This window comes from Anser cygnoides, chromosome 11, assembly GCF_040182565.1.
Source record: "Anser cygnoides isolate HZ-2024a breed goose chromosome 11, Taihu_goose_T2T_genome, whole genome shotgun sequence".
In the NCBI taxonomy this organism is placed as follows: Eukaryota; Metazoa; Chordata; class Aves; order Anseriformes; family Anatidae; genus Anser; species Anser cygnoides.
Window position 1 is genome coordinate 22,277,281 of NC_089883.1, and position 23,557 is coordinate 22,300,837.

At 42.1% G+C, this 23,557-nt stretch overlaps 2 protein-coding genes across 8 annotated transcripts; one reads left to right on the forward strand and one right to left on the reverse strand.

The window, feature by feature from the left end:
* Positions 1-2,530: 2,530 nt before the first annotated feature.
* On the forward strand, positions 2,531-17,346 carry SQOR (sulfide quinone oxidoreductase). 3 transcript variants are annotated; one of them, XM_067004039.1, is made up of 10 exons: positions 2,531-2,650; positions 6,511-6,762; positions 7,081-7,251; positions 7,747-7,800; positions 9,416-9,610; positions 10,463-10,672; positions 11,167-11,350; positions 12,177-12,244; positions 13,200-13,378; positions 16,653-17,346. In XM_067004039.1, the coding sequence occupies exons 2-10, from the start codon at positions 6,529-6,531 to the stop codon at positions 16,693-16,695; spliced, it is 1,338 nt and encodes a 445-aa protein (XP_066860140.1). In that variant the 5' UTR covers positions 2,531-2,650; positions 6,511-6,528; the 3' UTR covers positions 16,696-17,346. The 3 variants fall into 3 exon arrangements, with proteins under 3 accessions (XP_066860140.1, XP_047908325.1, XP_013033015.1); XM_048052368.2 differs by lacking the exon at positions 16,653-17,346 and adding an exon at positions 13,767-14,176 and having other exon boundaries at positions 2,532-2,650; XM_013177561.3 differs by lacking the exons at positions 2,531-2,650; positions 16,653-17,346 and adding exons at positions 2,995-3,019; positions 13,767-14,176.
* LOC106033802 (nicotinamide riboside kinase 2-like) lies at positions 14,668-17,304 on the reverse strand. Of its 5 annotated transcripts, none has more exons than XM_048052370.2 (8): positions 17,098-17,304; positions 16,825-16,915; positions 16,467-16,512; positions 16,132-16,318; positions 15,842-15,913; positions 15,276-15,382; positions 14,953-15,044; positions 14,668-14,843 (listed from the first exon to the last, which is right to left on the reverse strand). In XM_048052370.2, the coding sequence occupies exons 1-8, from the start codon at positions 17,121-17,123 to the stop codon at positions 14,838-14,840; spliced, it is 627 nt and encodes a 208-aa protein (XP_047908327.1). In that variant the 5' UTR covers positions 17,124-17,304; the 3' UTR covers positions 14,668-14,837. The 5 variants fall into 5 exon arrangements, with proteins under 5 accessions (XP_047908327.1, XP_047908326.1, XP_066860143.1 ...); XM_048052369.2 differs by having other exon boundaries at positions 16,132-16,336; XM_067004042.1 differs by having other exon boundaries at positions 16,467-16,563.
* Positions 17,347-23,557: the final 6,211 nt, after the last annotated feature.

The following is a 23,557-nucleotide window of genomic DNA, read 5'->3' on the forward strand; positions in this document are numbered from 1 at the left end:
TTGATTCTAGGCAAGATAGTATGCACTAAGTTTCAGTAAGACAGTATGTCAAGGTAGCAAAGATGTATGTATATATATATTGTTTAAATCAAAGTGTCAGCTGAAATCCCAGTAGTTTTGGCACAAGTAGTACTGATGGTCAGAAATTTGAAGTGCACGTGTACATATTTCACTTGCCTCAGCCCTCAATGAAGCTATTTGTAATCACAGACACCAAAACCTGACACCCCCATCCCTGCCACTACCATAATACATCTTAATACATCTTCTAACCAGTCCTTTGTGATACCAAGGCAGCCCATAGCTCTATGGTGTGACATGTGATTTGATAGTCTACATGAAGAATATCTGAAATTACTAAAAGTGACGGGGAAGATCTGTGCTACTGGTACCTGACACTGTCACAACAGTGCTCGTGTGAAGAAACTGTTTTCCTTCCAGTAGTAACTGTTGGCAATGACATCTGGGGGATAACGAGTCTACCTCCAGTCTGTATATTGAAGTGTTGCTCATGATATGCCACATAGCGTTAAATCATAGATGTTGGCTGCACCTGCTAACTCAGGGTTTCCGTTCCTTCTAGTTTGTGCTCCCATCTATCAATTTAATTCTATGATGTCAAGCCATGGGCCTTAAGAAAGGAAATCAAACACCCTGCTTGGCAAATGTGAACAGCAGTGGGGGGGGCAGTGTGTAGAAAAGTTGCAGCAGACTTCAGCTTTCACAGGCTTGCATCTAAATGCAACAAATCACTTTAAAACTTGATTTTGAAACCATTCTATATCTGTACACATTCAAAGGCATTATTTCTAAAATAGTAATGTACAGAAGGAATTAAGTGTGCGCTGTCATTAACATGGCTATGTCAGACAATAGATAAGGTTGAGCTATTTTGTTTCACGTGGTGAAATGAATATATACCCCAGCACAGCTGTGAAAGCAAGACCATGTGTACATTGGTAAGGAGAACACTATGCCTGTAAAATAACAATACAGCTTATTGCTGTGATGAGCAAGACTTTTTCCCCTGTCACCTGAGACTCGTGTAAAGAGTAATATCCTGTGTAAATACAGTCTACCAGAGTAATTATAGAACAGTTAATCTGAGCCCTTTGTCTCCTCCCCACCTGAAAACAATGCTGCTGTCCTCCAGCAGCCTAATGGAAGTTGCTAGTTTTCCAGTGTTTAAAGTCAGGTGGAAAACATGCTGGTGAACATCTTTTGTGAAGACACTGTGTGCTCTCCCAGTATGCTTTCCCTTTGGTAACATCCATGCAAGTATATGTGTTTGTTGAAACCTGTCGAAAGGTGTTTACTGTCCTGTTGAAATTAATACCTGTTGGCTAAACGGGCTTTTTGGATTTATTCTGTGTATTTATGTGGGAGCAGCCACTGACCATGTTTGGTGGGGGTTTTCACAAGCAGGCAGAAGGAGTTGTTCTGTTTCAGGTGCTAAAGTACTGCAGCCTCACCTCCAACACCCTTCCTACCTGGCAAGGAACATCTCTGAGAACAGAGGTAAATTGACGTTACGCTTATCAGCCTTCAGCCATAAGTTGAGAAAAGCAACTGAAGTTTCTTTCCTAGAAGCAGAAGTAACAAAGCACACAAAATAACACAGAACGTAGACAAGCAGTTCAAGCAAATGAAGGATACTTGCTACTGGTTGGCCACGAGGAGGGGCGGATGTGCTTGTGCTGGGTGAATGACAACTGGGGAACAGAGACAAATACTGTTCCTACTCTTCTGCGTGGGATCTGATTGCAGTGCACGTGCCTGGATGCTCCTGGATGTGTGAAAAGCACACAATGCTTTTCAAATTGGCACTCTGCAGACTGTCTCATCCCCATCTTTTGCTTTTTACTTGCAGACAGTGGAAAATCTTTGTGGTATTTTTCAGTTGAACTTCTCCACATATTTTGCCTATTCTTTATATCTTTCTACAATTGCTTGTTTATCAGCTGAGCTGCTTTACTTATGCAGAAACTTTGTGCCAAGAGGGGAAGGTCAAACCTGAGAAGGAAATGGCCTTACACATGATTTGGATTTACTGGTTGCTCAATGCCTATCATGGTTTGGCATAAGTACCTTTGCCTGTGTATTTACTCTCAGCTCTAATCTTTGCATGGATTTTCTTGGCTTGACAAATATGATTCAGTGGATTAACAACTGTTATTACTTCACCCTGTCAGCATGCCATAAATCAAAGGCCCTATAAGTTGTAGGGAGAAGTATTTTAAGGTCTGGCTCAGCAGCATGCTGCAGTTGGCGGAACAAGAGCAGCCTGGCACTGGGGCTGGGAGGCTCCTCTTCCTCCATGCATGCAGGTGAGCTACAGCCTGCTTTCCCAAGGGCACTTTGCTTTTTATTTTTCACACATTTTTAACGTGTTGCGACTCCAGCCTTACGTGTGGCGAGCTGTAAGAGCACTTGGTTTACAATACAAAGAAACCTAGGGGGAGAAAAAACAAAAAAAAGAAAAAAGTTTCCCTAAGCCGGCGACTCCGGGAGGCAGGGACGGGGCTGGCTCCGGCCGGGCAGCAGCCGCCCCTTATCGCGCAGGGGCGGCCCAGCCTGGCCCGGCCTCCCTGCCTCCCTCCCCGCCTCTCCCTCCCTCCCCGCGGGGCCCGGCTGGCGGCGCACCAGGAAGGCGAGTGCGGGGCTGGGGGGGTAGGCGAGAGCGGTGGGGAGGGGGAGATAAGGGTGTGCGGGTTCCCCCCCCCCGCGCCATCGCAGCTGACAGCTGCCGTGTCTTGCCCATGCAGGGGCGCCGGGCTGCTGGCCCCTTGGCTTCTGGGCGAGCCCGCACGGCTGCCGGGCGACCGGCTTGTGAGGCCCGGGCCGTGTTTGCCGGGGCCCGGGGATGTACCCGCGCCGAGCGAGTGGTGAGGTGCTGGGTCGGCTGGCGGAGCTGGGAAGTGAGAACGCACCTTTGAGCCTCGGTGCCCCTCTTTAGCCGCTCTGGCTGTGGTTACCAGCCTTGTTTCGGACTTACTGTCCGTGTCTTTATCCATTAGAGGTTGGTTTTATTTAATTGCGGCCATTAATACATGCAGAACCGTAACCCAAGACAACTTTCACCCTCGGAGCTTGTTCGTTGGCTGGGGGGAGGTTGAGGTTGTAGCCGAAACTTTAATGCACATGGGTGGGTTGTAGCTGCTCTGCGCTGGGTTCTGCACAGAACTAGCTGAGGAGCGCTTGTCCTGTTCTGCTGAATCTGCTTTCTTGTGTGGAGATGGCAGTTAGCTAAAATGCACAAAAATATTCAATTATAATGCATCAATTAATAAGCCCATTTTAGCAAGGTTTATCTTTAAAGCAAATTAAAAAAAAAAAAAAGCTGGCAATCGTTTTCTCCATGATGCTTGTAGAAATGTTATTTGTTTGCTTTTTAAGAGCAGCTTAATGAAGATGGTTCTTGTGTTTTGTTTTCTCGGTCTCTTAAAGGTACATAGGTCACTAATTCTGGAGAGGTGCTTCCTATATTTGTTAGTTTTTACCTGGGAAGTCAGTGTTCTTCTGTTGATACTACCTTAACCTGCTCGATGGCATGCAAGCACCAGATAATATGGAGCTCTTCGGCTCAGTCTGATCTTTAATCACGTTTTCTTCAGTATTAAATAGATTTATTCCAAAGGCATGCAGCATGCAATCTTTGATTATCATATCAATACATTTTTCTTTTGTGAATCTAATTTTTCTACAAATAGCCTTACAGTAAAAGGGACAGGAGATTTATGAGTGGAGTTAGTGACTACCTTCAAGCTTAGTCTGTTTAAAAAAAAAAAAAAGAAAAGAAAAAAAGCTTAGATATGCTACCTCTCCTGGTAGAAATGCCATTTTTGTGAACTTCAGAGTCACAGTGTGACCTGATTTTTACGTGTGCTACACAAGTTGTACTGCAGTAGCATTACTCAAGCTGTCGATGCTGTAACAAACCGTGCTTTGCAAGCAATAGGAATACAGTTCTACTTGCTGTGACAGAACTAGTTTGAAACAGCAGAATTGGCTCAGGCAAAGTGCAGCCCTCGCTAAATGGAGAAGTGCTGTGGGCTTTACCTTTCTAGCCAGAGCTCCAAGACTTGCATTCAATCCTTCATCAGGAATGTGATTTCGTGCGATACAAGGCTAGTGCCAGCCGGGATGTTCTGTTATATATAGTTTAAAGGACACTAGATGAGCATGCTGTATGTTACAAAGGTCTTGGAAAAGCTTAAGACTTCAGCTCAATTCAGTAGGCTGATTACTAATTTTCTATTTTTTCTTTCACTTTTGTTCTGCGATTCCTTCGTCCCTTTTACTGTACCCAAATTAGAGGACTGGTGTGTTGTTGACAGACCTGTTAATTTGAGAGTTTAATATGAAGGATTTTGCTGTTTGTTTTTAAACACCTGTCTGCAAATGGCACTTCAGGTTGTTTGTGTGCTCTAAAACAACTTAAAAGCAACATAATGTTGCATTCTCATCTGTTAGACTGCTTGTAGTTAGGGTACGTCTTTGTGTGTTTGTAAGTATGCTTACAAACGTGCTTACTTCAAGATCTGTTTGGTCAGAGAGGATAATTATTCCTTACTTAGAACTACAAACATGAAGTCTTGTTCTGGACATGCTGTGTACTGTCAACCAGCAGGCCACAGTGCCTGCTCTGCTGGTTTAATAAAACCAAACCAAAACCCTTTGTTCATGAGCTTGGGGAAACAGGATGTACCTCTTAAAACTGTGTCACAAATGGAAGTTGCAGAAATTACTCATCACAAAAATTCCTCTTTCTGACTTGAAGAGAGCATGACACATCTCTACTGGGTAACTTACTTCTAGGGCTACAACTTCCTCTGCATGCTTGAGCAGGTTGTCCACTTCTTTAAAGAACAGCCTGCACGAGATAAACAATAAACATCCTTCTAAAGTGAAACTAACTCACTCGAGAGTTGCTGTTTTTTTACAGGGAAGAGGATGAGAAGAGTATGTCTGTATCTTGGAAACTTCCTTTAAAACAAAGTGAATAAAATTGTTTTTGCAGAGGACACCTCACATGTTTTCTCTCTCCTTCCCAAACTAGTTATACTCTGAGAGGTAATAATGGGACTTCCTAAAGAATTTAGGGTACACAGAGGTGAGGCTAAGATAACACAGAAGGTGCAGAATGAACTGCTCAGCTATGTCTAGTGTAGCAGAGAGTTCTTGGAGTTGTCCTTGGATTTTATTTATTTATTTTTTAATATTTGAAATTTCTGGTCTAGATTTCAAACTCCTCTCTGTAAATGCCATAAAGGAATTTTACCCTTTAGAAGTGAAAAAGCTGCAGTTCTTGCCTGGTGATTCAAGGGATTAAATAAAGGGGGTCAGGTGAAAGTACACATGAAAATCTTGTCATAAGTTGATTTTCAGGTTATAATGCTTACTCATTCTTTATTGGCAATGCTGCAATAAGGAAATGAATTAAAATGAGTTTATACCTGTTTTATCGCTGAGAAGCTAAAAACTGATATTCAACATGTGCAGGCAATGTATTCAGAAAACGAAAAGTTCTTGTTCACTCTAGCACAGGGAGAGAAACATGTTTGGAGATTAACATTAACTGACATTTAGGTAAAACAGTTGCACTATCCACTTGACTACAGTTGTCAAGATTCCACCACCTCCTGGTTCTGACTCTTCCTTGTCACGTGAAAAGGTGCAGCTCTAGCAAGGGTAAGGACTGGTTTCTGACCTTTGCTTCCAGCTGCTTTACTGATATAAATGCTAAGAGGTGATCATGGACAGAGAAATAAGTATTTTAGGTGTACTTAAAGATCCCAAATGTAGGAAGATGTAAACTCTTGTTTCATGGAACTTTGTTTTCCTGTGAAGCCTAGGGCTCCTTACTTCTCCTGCAACAGCAGATTAGTACACATGCCCTTGCTCATAGCACTGGAAAACTTGGCATGCTTGCCATCATGGCCTGCACCCCCGAGAGGTGGGGAGAAGGGGAACGTCTGCTGTACGCATATGCTGGTCTATGTTGGCATTCAAATACAAATGTAATGATTTATTTTCCAACAGTGGAATGGCACTCAGTATGTTTGCACAACTCGCTTATTCAGTATTTCAGTGATCTTCAACATTAAATCCTACAACCGCACCACACTGCAACCTAGGAAATCCTTTTCTTTCTTGTGGCACTCATCTCTTCAGGGTGTAGTGATATTACAGCTGGTGTAACAGTAAATGTTACAGCAAATGCATCAGCTATGCTACAGCATCAGATGCACTTTCCTGCCAAAATAAGCTGAAAAACTTATTACCCTTTGTTAGAATTCATTTGCTTGTAGGAAATTTTGATTTCCTGGCAGAGGCCATGATTAATTTTTATGTTTTTCCCAAATTGCTTGCAATCAGTCTGCAAACTTAGTGTCTTGGCTGCAACAGAGGTTTAGTATTACAATTCGTGCCTTGGAGACTCATCTAGCCACATAAATAAATAGGAACTCTGCCTTCTGTCATTAACTGGTGCCTTTCCTTATCTTGCAGCTTCCTGCTTACTGAAAGATGGCAGCAATTGGAGTAGCGCTGTCCTGTTCCTGTCTCCGTCCTGGCGTATGGCTGCTGAAACCAGGAGCGCAGAAGATGAGCTCCCTCGGTTTACATACAGCTGCCAGGTGTGCTGCCAAGGATTATTATGAAGTACTTGTTCTGGGTGGAGGCTCTGGTGGAATCACCATGAGTGCTCGGATGAAGAGGAAAGTGGGGGCAGAAAATGTGGCTGTTGTTGAACCAAGTAAGGTAAGACTTCTCACAGTGAAAGCAATAAGCATTTTACATATGTGACCAGTTTGATCTGGTTCTCATCCTTCTTCAGCCCCACATATTTTTAACTGTGGAGAAGAAGCCAACTAACATGCCTTCAGTAAGCTTCACTTGAAATTTGTTGCTCCGTCATAGAGATGCATGCATCCGTTCAGCTTTGTCAGGCAAAACTCTTGGTTATTTATACAGCTCTTTGGTTGAGAATAGCACATTACTTCCTATTTGAAGTGATGTACCTGCATCTTAAAGTTCAAGTAAACTCTTCTTAAATAGTCATTTAAACATTTCTTTCAGACTCATTACTATCAGCCATTGTGGACCCTGGTTGGTGCTGGTGCAAAGCAGCTGGAAACGTCTGCACGTCCAACAGAAAGTGTAATGCCTAAAGGTGTTGAGTGGATTAAGTCTCGAGTTATGGCACTGGATCCAGATAAGAACTGCATCAGGCTAGAGAATGATGTCAAGGTAATAACATCAGAAAAATGTTAATCTCAGTCACTTATTTGGTGTCTGTCCACCACTTGCAGATATCCTTGGAACTACCTATGGAGCAAAACCTTCCCAAGCACTGAGGAGGCTAGGAAATTTGCTTAGTCTTATGAGAAGTACTTGATTCTAAAATCTGTTTCTAATAATTGTTACAGATAACTAGGTTAGAATAACCTCAACTTAAGACATTGTCATCATGAGTCTTTTTCCTCTTTATAGAGAACTGAATACAAAAGGTGGAATAGTTTGCTCAAAACACTTGGTTTCCTGTATAGCAAAGCTTGTGTGTAGAACCCTTAATGCAGTTAGCATTTTAACGATAAATTATTATTACAGCTTAACATTTACTTTCATAATGCCTGCCCTTATGACTCGATTGCTGTCAGATATCTTAAATTTTCTTTGAGATAATGTTTTGTTTGTTGGTTTTGTTCTTCTCTAAAATACTTTTTTTTCCCCTCTCTACAACAGATATCTTACAAGTATCTGATAATTGCCCTTGGGATTAGTCTGCATTACGAAAAGGTACTTCTTTTGTAGTAATCATGTTTTTATTAGTTTTAATGGCATCATATGCCCTCATGATTCACTAATGTAAATGGTTTTTTGGTATACTTTTTTTTTTTTTTTTTACTGCAGGATACTGAATGCTAGTATGAATCAAAGAGTCAGAAGGCAGCCTAATGTATCAAGTGTGTCCCGCCACAGATTTGTGTGTAAAAACTCAAATTACCCATGAGGAGGTCTTTTAGGATAGCTTTGTGGCACCTCTATGGCAACACCAGGTGATGGGACAGCAAGTTAAATCTGAACATCAAGTGTAGTCTGTGATGAGACAATGAGGTATGCAGACTGCAGTCTGAGGCATCTCTAATGTAAGCAGAAATGAGGAACACAGAGCAGTTAGTAAAATGTGTCCTGAAGAATCAATTTGAACCCTCTCTACCACCTTTTTTTAAAGGGTACACTTCAGAAGTAACCAGCTGTTACATCTGTGTGTGAATATGCCTTTGGACCCTTCCCATCTATTAGTTTTCTTGTACTTTTCTACAGTGGCACTCAAACTCATGGTATGGCACCAGAATAATCATAGCACTGCATAGGAAGAGGAAAACACAAAGGCAAGGTGTTGGAGAGATTTGACACTCCTGGCTTTAACCTGCCCAGCATATGATGTAGTAACTAATAATGTATTTGACTCTCCTTTTGAATAGCTCCTAATGCATACACAAAGCAAGAGTTAGTCTTAGTTAACTAGAGTCACACAAGATGAATTCAGCTGATTATATCAGCAGAGTGAGGAATTGCATTGTGCTCAGTGTCTCTCTTAGTCTTCATTTAAATTTCTGCTTGAAAAAAATAAATAGAGTGTTGAGAAATTTGGTATTTGGTAGTGGAATCCATGTAATACAGTTAATCGCTATTACACTCTGGTGAATTTAGTGAATAAAATTCATAGTAACAGGCTTATATGGCGTTAAAACCAAAGTGGCCATTTTAAAAAGGATGGTTGCTTTCATTTGTCTTCACCAGCAGCATAGTTCCTGGTGTAGACTGTAATCTCTCAAGCACATTGCAGTGATGTAACGTGACTCAGTTTTCTCTCAGAAGTTCTGCAATCAATTATTTTGAAAGAGGGACAACTGCCTTTCTCATAAACAGATGCTCTGGCGTACGAGTAGGAAAATAATTATTGGAGACAGAGCTGCAGCAAAACAACCTCAGGAAATACAGATATCTGCAACTAAGTATTGTGAGAAGTTTCAATCGCTTTATAAACTTTCATAATGTTTTTTTAGCGTGATTTTTTTTTTTACTTAAAATGATGTGGCAGTGACTTTTTCTGTTCTTACTCTGAATTTTGTGCTCTAGTCTACAAAAACTTGGGTCTGGTTCTGCACTGAACAGTTAGAGTACAGATGTTGCAGACCACAGTCATTTCAGTAAATATTGCAACTACTAAATTTTGATGGAAATAGCTGTTTGGTTGGTAAACTTATTTTCAAAAATACCAACTAGCAGGTTTGTATGAGCTTTCTTTTTTTCTTCAATAGCTGTTTCTTAAGTCTCCATTTAATACTTGATGATGAAGACAAAATTCTTGCTGTCTGTACTTTAAACCTTTGTTTTTTTTCCTTAGATCAAAGGCTTGCCTGAGGGTTTTCATCACCCTAAAATAGGTTCCAATTATTCAGTTCATACGGTAGAGAAAACATGGAAAGCTTTGCAAGATTTCAAGGAAGGAAATGCTATCTTCACTTTCCCAAACACTCCAGTGAAATGTGCAGGGGCTCCTCAGAAAATCATGTATTTATCAGAGGCCTACTGGAGGAAAGTAAGTATTTTCCTCTCTCTGACAATGTCTCTTACCACATATGGAAGGCTTTTTCTAAGAGGTTTTTATTATCTGTAAAACAAATAAAAAAAACACATGGGAGAAATGTGACTCGGGATTATTAAATGAAAGTGACCAAGTTGCCTTTTCTGTTTTTAATGTTTACTAAATGAAGCTAACTGAATTGTGCATAAGCATTTTGCATTTATTTATTACTGGAGAAACTTGCAGAATTCAGAATTCATAAGGAATGAACTGCTTAACCTGCTTCTGGTGAGCTACTGATACAACTGTTCTCAGCCTAATTTACAACTGCAGGAGGTACACTAAAATCACGCTGGCTTACATTGTCATTCTTTTTGCTTTAAGTAGCCAGTGCCTACTAAAGCAAGCTTAGTGGCTAAATAAAGCAAGCTTAGTGGGAACAGAAGACAGCTTCAAGTAGAAGCGTCAGGCTCCATATGTTTTAAAATTACATGACCAGCCTACTGGGTATCTGAATAATGCATAGAATTGACAGTTTCAGAATGCTACTACAGATGTTTAACCTGCATACAGCATCGTTGTTCAACAAATTGCAGCCATCTCTTTTCCCTAGCAATTTGTGTGGGGGACATCTTCAGTACCTTACTCTGAAGGGGTAAAGTATCGTAGGAATTAAGGTACAAGGATGTATCCTGTCTGGCTTCTAACATGCTGTGAAATACTGTATCTGAAGAGTTCTGATGTTAGTACTACACTAATTATTGAACTGCACTGTTCTGTTAACTTTTCAGTAGTGTGGCATAGTTCTCTTGCATCTGCTAGCTTATCTTTGTAAATAGAAAAGGCTCACTTGATTTTTCTGTGCAGACAGGAAAACGACCCAAAGCAAACATACTGTTCAACACTTCACTCGGTGTCATATTTGGTGTTAAGAAGTATGCTGATGCGTTGACAGAAATAATAAAAGAGAGGAATATTTCTGTTAACTATAAGCGGAACCTTGTTGAAGTTCGAGCAGACAAGCAGGAAGCTGTGTTTGAAAACCTGGACAAACCTGGAGTGACTGAAGTTTATCAGGTGAGAAGCTTTCAGGCCTCTGGTTTTGTCCTTTTTCTTTGTATATACTGTAATGTAACTGCCACAGTATAACAATGTAATCTGTTGCTCTATTGTATACTGCCATTTCCTCCATGTAGTATGTTGTAGTACTTTAATTTCAGAAGATTCAGGTTTGAAACTAAGGTGGAAAGAAGCGGGGGCGGGGGGAATGACTTAATAAACCATGCCTGAAGTCCTGTATACCTTGTTAGTATAATTTGGGAATGTCTCAGGCATATATATGGAGGAAAGAAAACTTCTGTTAGGCCAGTTTACATGGAGTTGACTGATAAGGTTCATGTTAATAAGGAATTTGGAAAAGATGCACTTCAAATTTGAGATCAAAGTTTCACTCTGTATGCCCACGTTTAAAATAAAAAAGAATTCTTCATACTGTTTTTAATTCCTTACATCAATACAAGTATGATTTGCTCTGATAAACTAGACATTTAGTGTCTTTTCTGTCTGCCTAGTATGAAATGCTTCATGTCACGCCTCCAATGGGGCCACCTGATGTACTCATCAACAGCCCTGTCTCGGATGAAATCGGCTGGGTAGATGTAAATAAGGAAACTCTACAACATACAAAGTATCCTAATGTTTTTGGTATTGGAGACTGCACCAACCTCCCAACATCAAAAACTGCTGCAGCTGTAGGTAAAGGCCTATGTGTGTTTGTGTGTGCAGTGCGAAGTGTGGGAGTGACAGTAAGCTTTTAAAACAGATGGATTGTTTCGTTTGTTACTCTTGAGGCCTGAACTTCAATTTTTTTCCATCTTTCTAAAGGACTTAAGTCTCATGGGCCAACTGACGAGCTAAAGACTGTACTGATGCCATTAACCCCCAGTTCTCATTTCAGATGCCTGACAGCTTTACTAATCCTATTTTCTGTGTTCACAGAATGGCATAAAATGAATGTGCTACCCTTGCATTGTCATTATTCAGCAACCAGACTTTCTACTCTATCTTAGCAGCTCATGCATGTGTGTCAGCTGATAAGTCTCTACTGAGGAATCACGTGTTCATTCTTGTAGTTACAGGGTCCAATATAAAAATGCTTTACATGGTCTTGTAACTTTAAAAGAAAGAAAATCAAATCCAAGGGTCTGTAGAGTAATGTGAAGAGTGGTATAGGCAACTATTGCAGCAAACTTCAGTGTGCTGGAATCTTCAGTGTTTGGGAAGACTCGACAAGTATAATTCAGCATGGGAGAATGGGTATAGGCTAGAAACATATAGCTCAAGTTTTGTTAAGCCTTCGCATATTGGAAACAATGAGGCCAAAGTGTTACTGCAAGTATGATTTTTTTTTTTCCTTTACCTGGGACTGTAAAATTTGCAGACTGATTTGACATATATGTTCAATTACAGCTCAATTATCTAACATACCCAGCTACTACTGTTTGCTCAGCAGTATGACAGTAATTGCTGTCTAAAGCAAAGCCTTAATAAACTTTTTTTTCTTCTTCTCTTCGTTATGTAGCTGCCCAGTCTGGAGTGCTTGATAAAACTATTTCCCTGGTAATGAAGAACCAGTTGCCAACTAAAAAGGTACCTACAGCTTTTGTCTTAGGGGGAAGTTGTCTTGAATGTTACACCCACTCTCATGCAGGAATTTCTGCTAAGACAATCAGTTAAACTGCATGAACTGAAGACAGAAAGGGCTTCATGTCAGCAGTAGAGGTGCTAAATGGCTAATTACTTATGTCATAGTAGTAATTTAGTAGCACAATTCATATTCGTGGTATTGTCTCTAAAAACGTGATCTATTTCCTTCCTTCCGAGTTGGAAGAAGTTGAAAAGCTGATTGGGCTGGGTTCGTTGACAGTGCAGGTGGACTTATTTGGAGTAAGACTGTTGGCTAGTATAATCCCTACTCCAGGAAAACCCTCACAAACCCTATATATCTGTACTATGTTCAGCTTGTCTCACGTGTACAGAACACGATCTTCTAAGGAGTTAAATGGAAGTTTTTGTACTCCAGAAGCTGTTAAGCCTGTGACTGTTTTTTTTTTTTTTTTCCTCTGAGACAGCTCTCATTTTAGGCACAGCTCCTCAGTTAATATTCCTGGGGTACTGACCTGAGTATCAGTCCATACTGCTGCGATCCCCTGGAAATTCTTAAGACTATATTTAAGAACCTGTTCATATTCTGTCCCTTAAAGCCAGCACCAGCTCTTGTCCTTATCTACTGGTCATCTTTGCTGCTGGTTACAGTAATAGCCAGCAATTAATAACACAAAGCCCTTTAGGCAATTGTTTAGGTACATTCTAATTTAAGTAGTGTCATTATGTAAATATACAATCTGCAACTGAAAGAAAATAGCTTGGTTATGATGATTATCAGCTCATAACTGTCAGCCTTTTAAGCCTGCTAGAATTAACACTAAGTGCAGAAACCTCCTAGAACCTTACTTTGGTATATTAATGTTAATCATATAACTCGCAATACTTGAGAATCTAGCCTTTACTCAGATTAATCTAAATGGTGTATTCTTCCTTCCAGTATGATGGATATACTTCCTGCCCACTAGTAACAGGCTATAACAAGGTCATTCTAGCAGAGTTTGACTACAATGCTCAGCCTTTGGAGACCTTTCCCATTGACCAGAGTAAGGAGAGGATAACCATGTACCATATGAAAGCTGATATGATGCCCTTTCTCTATTGGAATGCACTACTCAAGTAAGTATTTTAAGTCTGAGGAGGCATAGGTAGTATGATCGTGCAGAACAAAGCCAGGTACAGGTACCAGTACCTGTTCTGGATAACAAGATCTTTTAAGAACAGTAATTGTACAGTGAACTTTAAACTTTTTGAGCATTCTTTGCTACTAACGGGGGCTTGTGCAGGAAAAGTATTGAACTTCACAGAAGGACAACCCTTGGGCAAGTTGAAACAACCTAGCTGAAGCAAAACTGATTCTCCAAGACAAACCCCTAGCATTCCTCTCTTAGTAAATGAAAGTATCATAAGGGAGTAAAACATCCCCCTCCCCCCCCCCCTTACACCTATTCTGACAGCATGTGCAGATATGACTTTGATGTGATGAAACAACTTTCTCCCTTTCTAGGGGCTACTGGGGAGGACCAGCTCCTATCAGGAAACTAATGCATCTGGGCTTGAAGTAAAGTAACAGCTCACAGCCAAAACTCTTGAAACATAAGGACTGGCCATAGTGCATGAGTACTCATACTCCCTCTTGGACAACCACTTAATAGACTGACTTTTTAAAAGGAAGCTTTTATCCCAAATTTACTTTCTATCTACTAGGGGCTAAGCCTTACTATACACTCAATGCTCTTCTATGTAAACCAAAGCCTTAAACTAATTCTGTATGTACACTGGAGGTTGAAATTAAGTTTGAGCTTGCCTTGAGCTACAGGATGCTACTGAAATTTTCTACAGCAATCATTGACCATAAACTTATATAATGGAAGAGTTCTTCAGTGACTCTACACGCTAGTAAAAGTCTGAAAACCACCTCATTCTCTCATTTTTGAGTCACCCCCTCAGTCCTAATTTCTTCATCAAAAAGCACTGCAGATGGACTATAGAAATTAGTGCAGGTTATTGAAAGGAAAATACTCTCACTTTTCCAGATTTTTTTTTTAAGACATATCACTATACCCTAAACCTTTTTCCTCAGATAAGACTCAGCACAGTTGCATTATTCAGCTTCTCTCTTACCCTGTCAATTACAGGAACTTGTTTCTCCAACTAATGAAAGCAGATGTGTTCATAAAAGCCTCATACATGCTAATTCCCCATATAAAGCTTTGTGTTTTACATATACCTGTGTCACATAAATATGCATTATGTACACTAGCAGCATTGTGCCACTTAGCATCACCTTTGTTATGTTTTACTATAGTTTATGAACATAACAAATGGAATTTTCAATAGGAGATTGTGAGAAGACTTAAATCAGCTGGGGACACCTACTAGGTTCAAACACAAATTAAGATGACAGCTGAGGGGGAAATACTTTTTTTTATTATGACCATACATAGCTCAGTTTCAGGGGAAATTGAACAAAGTCAGATCCAATAATTGAGTCTTCACAGAAGCTGGAACTTTAGTGGCAGTCAGGTAGACAGCTCAGAGCAAACAGGAATCATCTTCAGTCCCAAGAATCAGCAACTTATTTCTAAACACAAAGATAGACACAAACGTATTTCAAGTTATAGCTTCATGGTTTTAAACATAGCCTTTTAAAAGGTTGCTTTTGAGTTCCAATTACAAGCATGAACACATACCTGCATATTAACTAATTCTTCAATCTTATTTTGGATCTGCCCATACACCTCATTGAACAGCTCCTCCCTTGATTTTGTTCCATTCAAGTGCACTTAAGAATGTAAAATAAGAGAGCTATAATAGAATCCTATAATAGAATCATGCTTCTGTAAGCCTGCCAGATCCTGATTTAAAGGGCATGCACCTGACTTTCTAGAAAAATACACTCCATGCAGTAGAGTTTCAACTCTTCTCTTACACTTAACTAGCATGTATATCCTAAACTTGACAAACATTTTCCTCAAACAATCTTACAGAAGTACTTTTGTTATTGAAGGCTTACCCACATCAACACCAAGATCTTCCATTATCTTCCTGTGCTTTACATACATAGGCCAAACGTGGCCATCAAACAATCCAGGTGGATCTGGTACAGTATAATTCCTTGAACTGCAAATTAAGACATTATTATTCAAGAGTAGTCTAATTACCATTTAGGCAAATGACATATCATGCACTCAGTTCTTCTACACCCTAGCCTGAATCTGTAGCATTCAGAGTAGTTTTTGAGGTTAAAAGTTAGTCTTTAGCATCTCTTTAGCAACAGCTGAAAACAGATACAGCTGCAGAGATACAAAAAAAAAGTTGGAACTTGATGGGCTGGTCCAAAGCATGCAAGATGTGGAAAGGATTCCAAGACTGATCTTACACTGAGCACTGGTGTCATGTACACAATAGTTTGTTAGAAACCTTTTGGGCTTGTCCAGTGGAAGAAGCTACAGTTTTTCAATACAGTAGCTGCATTAGTGTTAATCCTTTCTTATCTAAAAAAACTTTAAAGAGAAACAAAGTCTTGAGCTGCTTAAGACGTTATCAGGGTAGCAAAGGAACTTACACAGATAAACTTACCTTCTTCTCCTTTTACACTCTTCATATGGAATGGAAAGAAAGTACCGATGGTGGAAAATATCAATCAGTGGCCTGAAAGAGACACATTTGGTTGCAGCTAGTCTGTTTCATTAGTAGCAAGAAACAGAAAGGTAACACTACATCTGTGTTCTCTGTCTGGAGCTATCTTCAGACTAGTAACACCATTAGTCAATATCAGCTGCTAACTCTTGGTTTAGAACAACACTTTATTGTGTTAAGTCACATAATTCATATAAAAATCAAGATATATGAAATCATAACTTGATTACCTGTAGGTGTAAAGTAGGAAGCCTTCAACAATAAGAATGTGGATTGTTTTATCTCCTCCCTCCCTGTCTGGTGAGATTTGGGCATCCAGCGTGTTGTTGATCCCATGAGAACGTTCGAACTTGACTGGGTTTTTTACCCAAGCATTGATGGTATTCATCATAGCCTCCATATCTAATGCACTAATCACTGAGACAAAACACACAACTACCATTAACCAGCCACTAAGCATCATCTAGCAACAAAGTCAGTACACAGAAAAATGCATGTAAAGGATTAAAGCACTTAAGTTTTTTGAGTTACACTTTGTTTTGGTAACACTGTAACAAAGCCTTACCATCATACTGTTTAAACCCATCTTCAACTTCTATTTCATCTTGAGGCTGAAACAGTGATAAGAAAACATCTGCTTGGTCAGCACATCTACCAGAGAGCTAGATCCCCATTTCAAAGCAAGAAAAAAAAAAACAACAAAAAAACTGAAGCTTGAAGCTAAACAACAGCAATCTTAACCCTCCACCAGGTTTCTCTGCATGCAGATAACGAGCAGAAGCAGTCCTAGATAACCAGGCCAGCTCTGCCGTCTCCCCACCAACACGGCCACTCGCCTCCTCCTCCTCCAGCAGCACCGCCGAGCCCGAAGCGGGACCAGCCGCCTTCCGCGCCCCGCAGCAGGCAGCCGAGCACCGCCTCACCTTGAAGAAGTCATCCTGGTGCACCACGCTGCAGTTGGGCAGGGCCTGCATCAGCTTGCGGGTGAGCGTGGTCTTGCCGCCATTGGTGACCCTGAGAGAGAGCGACGGGGACAGCTCAGCCCCGGGGACCCCCCGCCCCGTCCCCTCAGAGCCCCGGCGACCCCTCAAAGCCCCGGGGACCCCTCAGCCTCGTCCCTTCGGCGCCAGGCCGCCACAAAGCGCCGCCTCCCCCCCGCGGCCGCGCCTCAGCCCGCGCCCCGCCGCCGCGCTCACCCGCCGATGCCGATGACGATGCTCATGGCGCGGCCGGGAGCCGCCCGGCCCGACTGCTGAAGCCTGAAGGGGACGGGGCTGGGGAAGCCGGCGCCGCCGGGAGCGGCCGCCTACGAGCCGGGGCCCGGGGGAGGGGGAGGAGGCGGAGGAGAGGGGCCGGGAGCCCGCCGTCAGCTGCGGGGCCGCGCCATGGCGGCGGGAGCAGGGAGCGGCAGGGCTGGTGCGCGCCGCGCCGCAGCGCTCCGCAAAGGGGCCTAGGCGCCCGCTGCACGCGGCTCCCCTCCTCCGCCCGCGCGCCCATTGGGCGGCCTCCGCCCCGCCGCGGCCAATGGGGAGCGGCGCGGCGCTGGGAGCCCCACGCCCATTGGGCGGGGAGAGCTCCACTCGCGCCCGATAGGGCCGCGGCTCGGCCGCTCGGCGGCGTTCATTGGAGGGGTAGGCGGCCGCGCCTGGGGCTGCACCAACGCGCCCTAAAGGCGGGGGGCGGAGGAAACTCGGGGGAATGCGGTGGTTCGGTCAGCGGGGCGACCTGACACTGTGTAATTACGGGCCTGCAATTAGCTAATGAAGGGCTGTCCCCGCTCCTCTAGAGCAGCGTTTCAGCTGCGTGGCTCCGAGGTCCTTCCAAAGCCAGGTTCTGGTGTGCTGGGTCTGTTTGGTTGGTTAAATCTTCACCTGTCATCGAGCAAGGTGACTTTGAGGCACCTCGAGTTTCACGCCATGCTCAAAGCTAATTAAACCAAGTTTTATCTACAAGTTCCACTGTCTTTTTTTTTTTTTTTTTTTCCCCAGACCTTGCTAGTCAGCTATGTAACCATACAGCCATTTCAGGATTTTAGCACAATATAAGTAAACCAAGCAAAGCCAGGATAATGCTCAAATTACAGGCACAGAACAATGAGATCTTAGAAAGGCAGTCAGCCTGAAATACTGTTCACCCCATCAATCCAGTGCTGACAGAGCCGGAGGAATTAAAAGGACAACTGGGCTAAGAAGTTGCCAGGATTTAACAACTTGGTGTGGGCAGGACAAGTGAGTGAGGGAGTTAAGAGAATCTTATCAAGTAGAGATAGAGTGCTGATGGCATTAAACTAGGATGCTACCTAGTGTCTTTGCTAACTATTGTGCATTGTGCAAATTAACTAAAGCAAGAAGCCTTGGGCCCCTTACCAAGGTCAGTCTCCTAATAAGAGTGTGAGCCTGTCTTAAGAAAGTGGCAGAAACTGGTCCTGCGGATGGACAAGAGCCAAGCAGCAACTGAGTCTGTGCAAAGACAAGAGGTCAACTAGCGGTGACGAGGAAGAGTCTTCAATCTTCATCCCCACGACCCCTGACAACCACCACCAGAATACACTGTGCAAGCGCAGATGGGAGGAGTTTATGGAAATGACTCCTTGGAACTAATTTTAATATGAAGCGGGGACAGGTTATGAATATGTATAGGCGTATTGTGAAACTTCATGCATATGTAACTCTTTGCTGCATGTAACCATGGCAAATTGCTGCGTCAGGTGCGCACGACTTCAGTGGGACTAACCCCCGTGCTGCCCAGTGCTGAATAAATATACCTACTTTACAATCTTATTGATTGTGGAGTCCGTTTTCCGCAAGTCACAAGGGCAACCAGCCTGCAGCTGAGGTGAGGTAGCAGCTGCTAACTTTGCACTCATTGCCTTTCACCAGCAGCTTGAGCCAAGGATTCACCATGACCAGACCTTGAGTCTGTAGGCCAGTTGTGGAGAATAGATGCATTTAGTTTGTTATTAAGATTATGGTGATCATTTCCTGTCAATGGAAAGGGGAGATCCTTTTAATTTCATTCAGGAGAATGTTCTACACTTCATATAGAATTAGTATAAGTAAAACAGATATATTTTCAATACTTCTTAATGCATAGCAATGGTGGGACAAATTGACTGTTACATTCAGTGAAATATATCTAAACGTTCATAAAGCTCTGGGGCTCTTTAACTCCACGGACTGCAGCATGGCTGTGTATCCTGCCCATCGCATTCAACATCTGTGTCTGTGTGTGCTAGCCATTTCCCCGGCCCTTTGTCTCTCTCTTCTTGATGCTGCTGCTGCTATGGGGAAAAACAGAGAGAAAGAACAACAGGATATTGTCTGGTTCTGGTCTGTGTGCCAACAGTGACAAAATGTTGTTTTCTCCTCAGTTTTGGGATTCTTGTTGGCTTTTATTAGTCTTTAGTGAGCCTGAGCACGTTAAGAAGTTTTTTAAATTCTTCCAGTTACTGTGGAAACCTTGAGTCTCCAGGAGGAAGGCGGTGTCCTGTGCCCTTGTGCGGACATTCCTGTTCTGGAGGATGACACCCTGACTCATGCAGGGGAAAAGAAGAGCACTGTTGCAGAACACAACAGGAAGACATTTAGCGCTGCTCTTTGCCAGGATGACACCTGCAGGGCTGCTGCAGGAGTGGAAGTGAGCCATGGACTGGAGGGATAGTGCTGAGAAAACTGAATTGCTGTACAAATCTCACGCCAAACTGGAGCACCATTTTGGCTTCCATTCTCCTTTTCTGACACCTGTAGGTAAGCATGAAGTGTACTGCCAGATAGACTTCTGCAGCAAGTTACCGAGCAAAGGAATCATCCTGGGGTGCGGGTTCATACCAAAGTGATCTAGTTTAGCTGTCAGGATTATAATCAAGGAATATCAACTGTAAATGTGCTGGGGTTGCCAAGGCAGGAGCTGGCTGCTGGCCAGTGCTTGAGTGAGGAGGTGGCACCCGGCAGGACACCTGAAGCCACGGGTGACACGCAGGTATGTGCTGCTGAGGCTGAAGGCTGCAGGGTACAGCAGGAGGAGAGTGGGTGTACGGCCGCTATTTTGGGATGGGGATGTTCCCATGTCTAATTTGACTCTGGTAAACTCATTTCACCCCCCAGTAATTCTGCTTTCAAAATAGGTTATTAGGGTACAGTGACACACTTTGTGATTTTTAAGAAAATCTTAGCTTTGATAATCTTCTTAACATGCAATAAACCCAAATAGTCTGCAACTTCTATGAAGTGTGGGCAAAAGCTTTGGTTTCTGCGTGTTCTTGCGGTTGTGGGGACCACTGTCCCTTCTTTGCTGCACCCATACAAGGCACCAGTGGTGATAAAGGCCTTTGTGAGAGGATGAAGTGGGGTGAAAAATGATAATTTTGGCAGCTAGTGAGTTGTATTAAAACCACACAGGATAAAATGGAAGTTTTTATTTCTGCAATAATGTATCATACAGAACACCTAAAGCTAGGACACAAATGTCGCAAACACTTTGAAAGATAAATGGCAGAAATTAAAAAAATCCGCTTGAAGTGTGAGAAGTGACAAAGTGGAATAAAACTACAAAGGTGAAAGAAATTGATGTGCTAATTATGTAATTGTGGGACTACATAAGTAAGAAATGCCTGTGATGGGGGAGTTTATGCAGTTTGTGAAGACTTTGGTATTGATTTAGAAAGGCTGAATTTAGGGTGTTGCAACTTCTGTTAAGCTGTAAGCTTTTTAAAGAACTTCGTAATAAATTGGCCTGTTATTACATTGTTTTAGTGTTCTAAGATGTGAAAAAGCTTATATGGAAGGCTACTATAGATGCCTGAGGGGATGTATCTTAAAAAAAAAAAAAGTCACTAAGACTACACTGTTGGGTTTTATCATAGCTTTAGGACATGTGAGAGAGGGAGTTAGGAGAATCTTATCAAGTAGAGACAGAGCGCTGACGGCATTAAACTAGGATGCTACTTAGTGTCTTTGCTAACTATGGTGCATTGTGCAAATTAACTAAAGCAAGAAGCCTTGGGCCCCTTACCAAGGTCAGTCTCCTAATAAGAGAGTGAGCCTATCTTAAGAAACTGGTAGAAACTGGTCCTGCAGATGGGCAAGAGCCAAGCAGCAACTGAGTCTGTGCAAAGACAAGAGGTCAACTAGCGGTGACAAGGAAGAGTCATCAGTCTTCATCCCCACGACCCCTGACGACCACCACCAGAATACACTGTGCAAGCGCAGATGGGAGGAGTTTATGGAAATGACTCCTTGGAACTAATTTTAATATGAAGCGGGGACAGGTTATGAATATGTATAGGCGTATTGTGAAACTTCATGCATATGTAACTCTTTACTGCATATAACAAAGGCAAGTTGCCGCATCAGGCCTGCACGACTTTGGCGGGACTACCCCCGTGCTGCCCAGTGCTGAATAAACATACCTACTTTACAATCTTACTGATTGTGGAGTCCATTTTCTGCAAGTCACATGTATAGTCTGTGAGTTTCCTCTTTGTGATTCTGATTTGTGATTGCTGTGTTAATAGTTCTCTGTGTTCTGGGAAGGTCTGGGCTCTGTCTGATGAACTGGTTCTGTTGCCGATATAAAAAGCTCTTTTTTTCTGGTTTAATGGCTTTTTGGAGTTGTAGAGTTCTCTTTACTTTGAACTTCTCTGTGTCTGTGAAGAGCAACTATGTAAGACATAAGAATACTTTGTTTTGCAAATACATGTGAAGCTTAAGCGTTCAATCTGTTGTGCTGTTCTTTCTGGAAATACTAAATAGTTAAGAAGCTTTGGCCAGCTCTAGTTAGAACAGGGTCTATGACTATTAAACAAGACTTAGTTTAGTTCTTGTTTTGCTTTAATTACACTTCTTTACAGAAACCAGAATATATTCTACTTTCTGTCTGGAAATAAATGTGCATGCTTCTTCATGGTGTTTTCTGATGTGAACATACTGATTTTTAAATTGATACTGCTGCTCTATGTAGGTATGTCTAAAACAGTTCTCTTACAGACCTGTTTCAGCTTGTTGAAATGTCTGTTGCTCAATAACTATTACCAAAATTTTAGATATTTTAGTATAAATTAAATAACTTTTTTCTAGGTATACTCATCAGATGCTTTCTGTGATCTTTTTTCTGTGAATCTGCTCAACCAATTCCTTCCTAAATTCACTTTAGGAACCGCATCTTGGTCTTTGTACTGCTTTAACTCCCAGAGAAATAATTAAATAACAAGGTTGTATGACCTACTGAAAGCATATAATGACTGAATTCCTCGTTTGTTTTAACTGGTGCAATGGTGAACAACCCAAGCTGCTAGGTAGATGCACACTGCCATCTTTTATCACATTTGTAATTTTATCTTTTGGTTATAATATAAAACACTTTTACTATCATGTTGTTTTGATTAAATTGGACTAAGTAATGGAAAAGCTAAGAATGTATGTGTTATGCTGTGTTTAAGCTTTATATGTTTTTTGCCAGAAACTTTGCCTGTATGATTGTTTGCAGTTCTCAGACCCTGTATGTAGGGGACCGACTTTTCCAAAATTCAAGAAAGCTATTGCTAAAAATCAAGTAGCAGTAATAAAGGTGAGTTTGACCCTCTCATAGTGTGACCAGCATGAAGCTTCAGCCTTGTGGTGCAATTGCCTAAAGTAACTAGGAAAATAAAACTAATATTCACATTTTAAAGAAAATGTACAGCATTGAAGAGGCTTTCAGGGTAGGGTGTAGCTGCATTACCTGAGCGTTCCCTAGGCTTCCAATCTTACATGCTATCGCACTGGGGGAACCTGGTGTGCTGACTGAGGAACAGTACGGAGCATAGAGTGGAGTGGAGACACCACGGCTAGGCTCTGTGACTAGATGGGGACTCGATTGTTCTTGTGCACACCGAGACCGGTAAGCTGCACTTTTTGCTACCCTGAGCCAACGACCTGTCATGTTTTGACAAATGCTGTACTCTAGTGTACTTTTGCTCATTATAATGTCATTATAATACCAAAACACACCTCCATCCCAAAAGCTACCTGCCTCCAAGGTGCGACCATCCCTCACTGAGTACGTGCTCTGAATTTCTCGGAGCCTATACCTTTAAACAGAGACGGGAAAACTTTTCACCAATCATAACTAAGATATGCTTGACTAGAGTCACTCAAGCTCCACCTAAAAGATAGAAAATAATATAAATTGGCCTAAGAGAGATACCATTGTCAGGGAAGATACCATCATGAGGGAATACACCATCCTGAGGACCTCCTGTCCCCTGGGATCAGTCGATGGGCTGAGCCTCTCTTCCCCCCACATTGGGACGCCTTTGGGTGAGATTTGAACACTTGGTTATACTGTGTGACTCCGTGGAAACTTAGAAATCTCTACAGAGTCTTTGTGCCTTTTAATGCGTTAATTTCCAGGCTGCACACCTGTGTATTTCATGCATGCTAGCTTGCATTTGCAGACAGTAAATTATCACCAGCAATCCAAAGAACCTGTGTACCTGTTGCTGTAATAAATTGCACTTAACTGCATTGTTCCTAGCCATGATAGTTCTCACTGAACGCGACTAGAATAAGGATGGTTATACGTTATTGGTGAATCCGTGACCGTGGTAGTTCAGTAGCCTGTAGAGCCACTAGATACTAAAATACTAGATAATATCACGGAAGGAAAAAACATCTGTCT

What these genes read in the sequence shown, in the direction of transcription:
- SQOR (XM_048052368.2), top strand. Translation starts at nt 6,529, where the DNA reads ATGGCAGCAATTGGAGTAGCGCTGTCCTGTTCCTGTCTCCGTCCTGGC. An exon ending in CAGAGGCCTACTGGAGGAAA is followed by an intron (nt 9,611 to 10,462) that starts GTAAGTATTTTC and finishes TTTTCTGTGCAG; the next exon opens with ACAGGAAAACGACCCAAAGC. An exon ending in TATTGGAATGCACTACTCAA is followed by an intron (nt 13,379 to 13,766) that starts GTAAGTATTTTA and finishes CTCCCTTTCTAG; the next exon opens with GGGCTACTGGGGAGGACCAG.
- LOC106033802 (XM_067004040.1), bottom strand. Translation starts at nt 17,123, where the DNA reads ATGAGCATCGTCATCGGCATCGGCGG. An exon ending in ATCGTCATCGGCATCGGCGG is followed by an intron (nt 16,916 to 17,097) that starts GTGAGCGCGGCG and finishes GCTCTCTCTCAG; the next exon opens with GGTCACCAATGGCGGCAAGA. An exon ending in TGGGTTTAAACAGTATGATG is followed by an intron (nt 16,337 to 16,466) that starts GTAAGGCTTTGT and finishes GGTTAATGGTAG; the next exon opens with TTGTGTGTTTTGTCTCAGTG.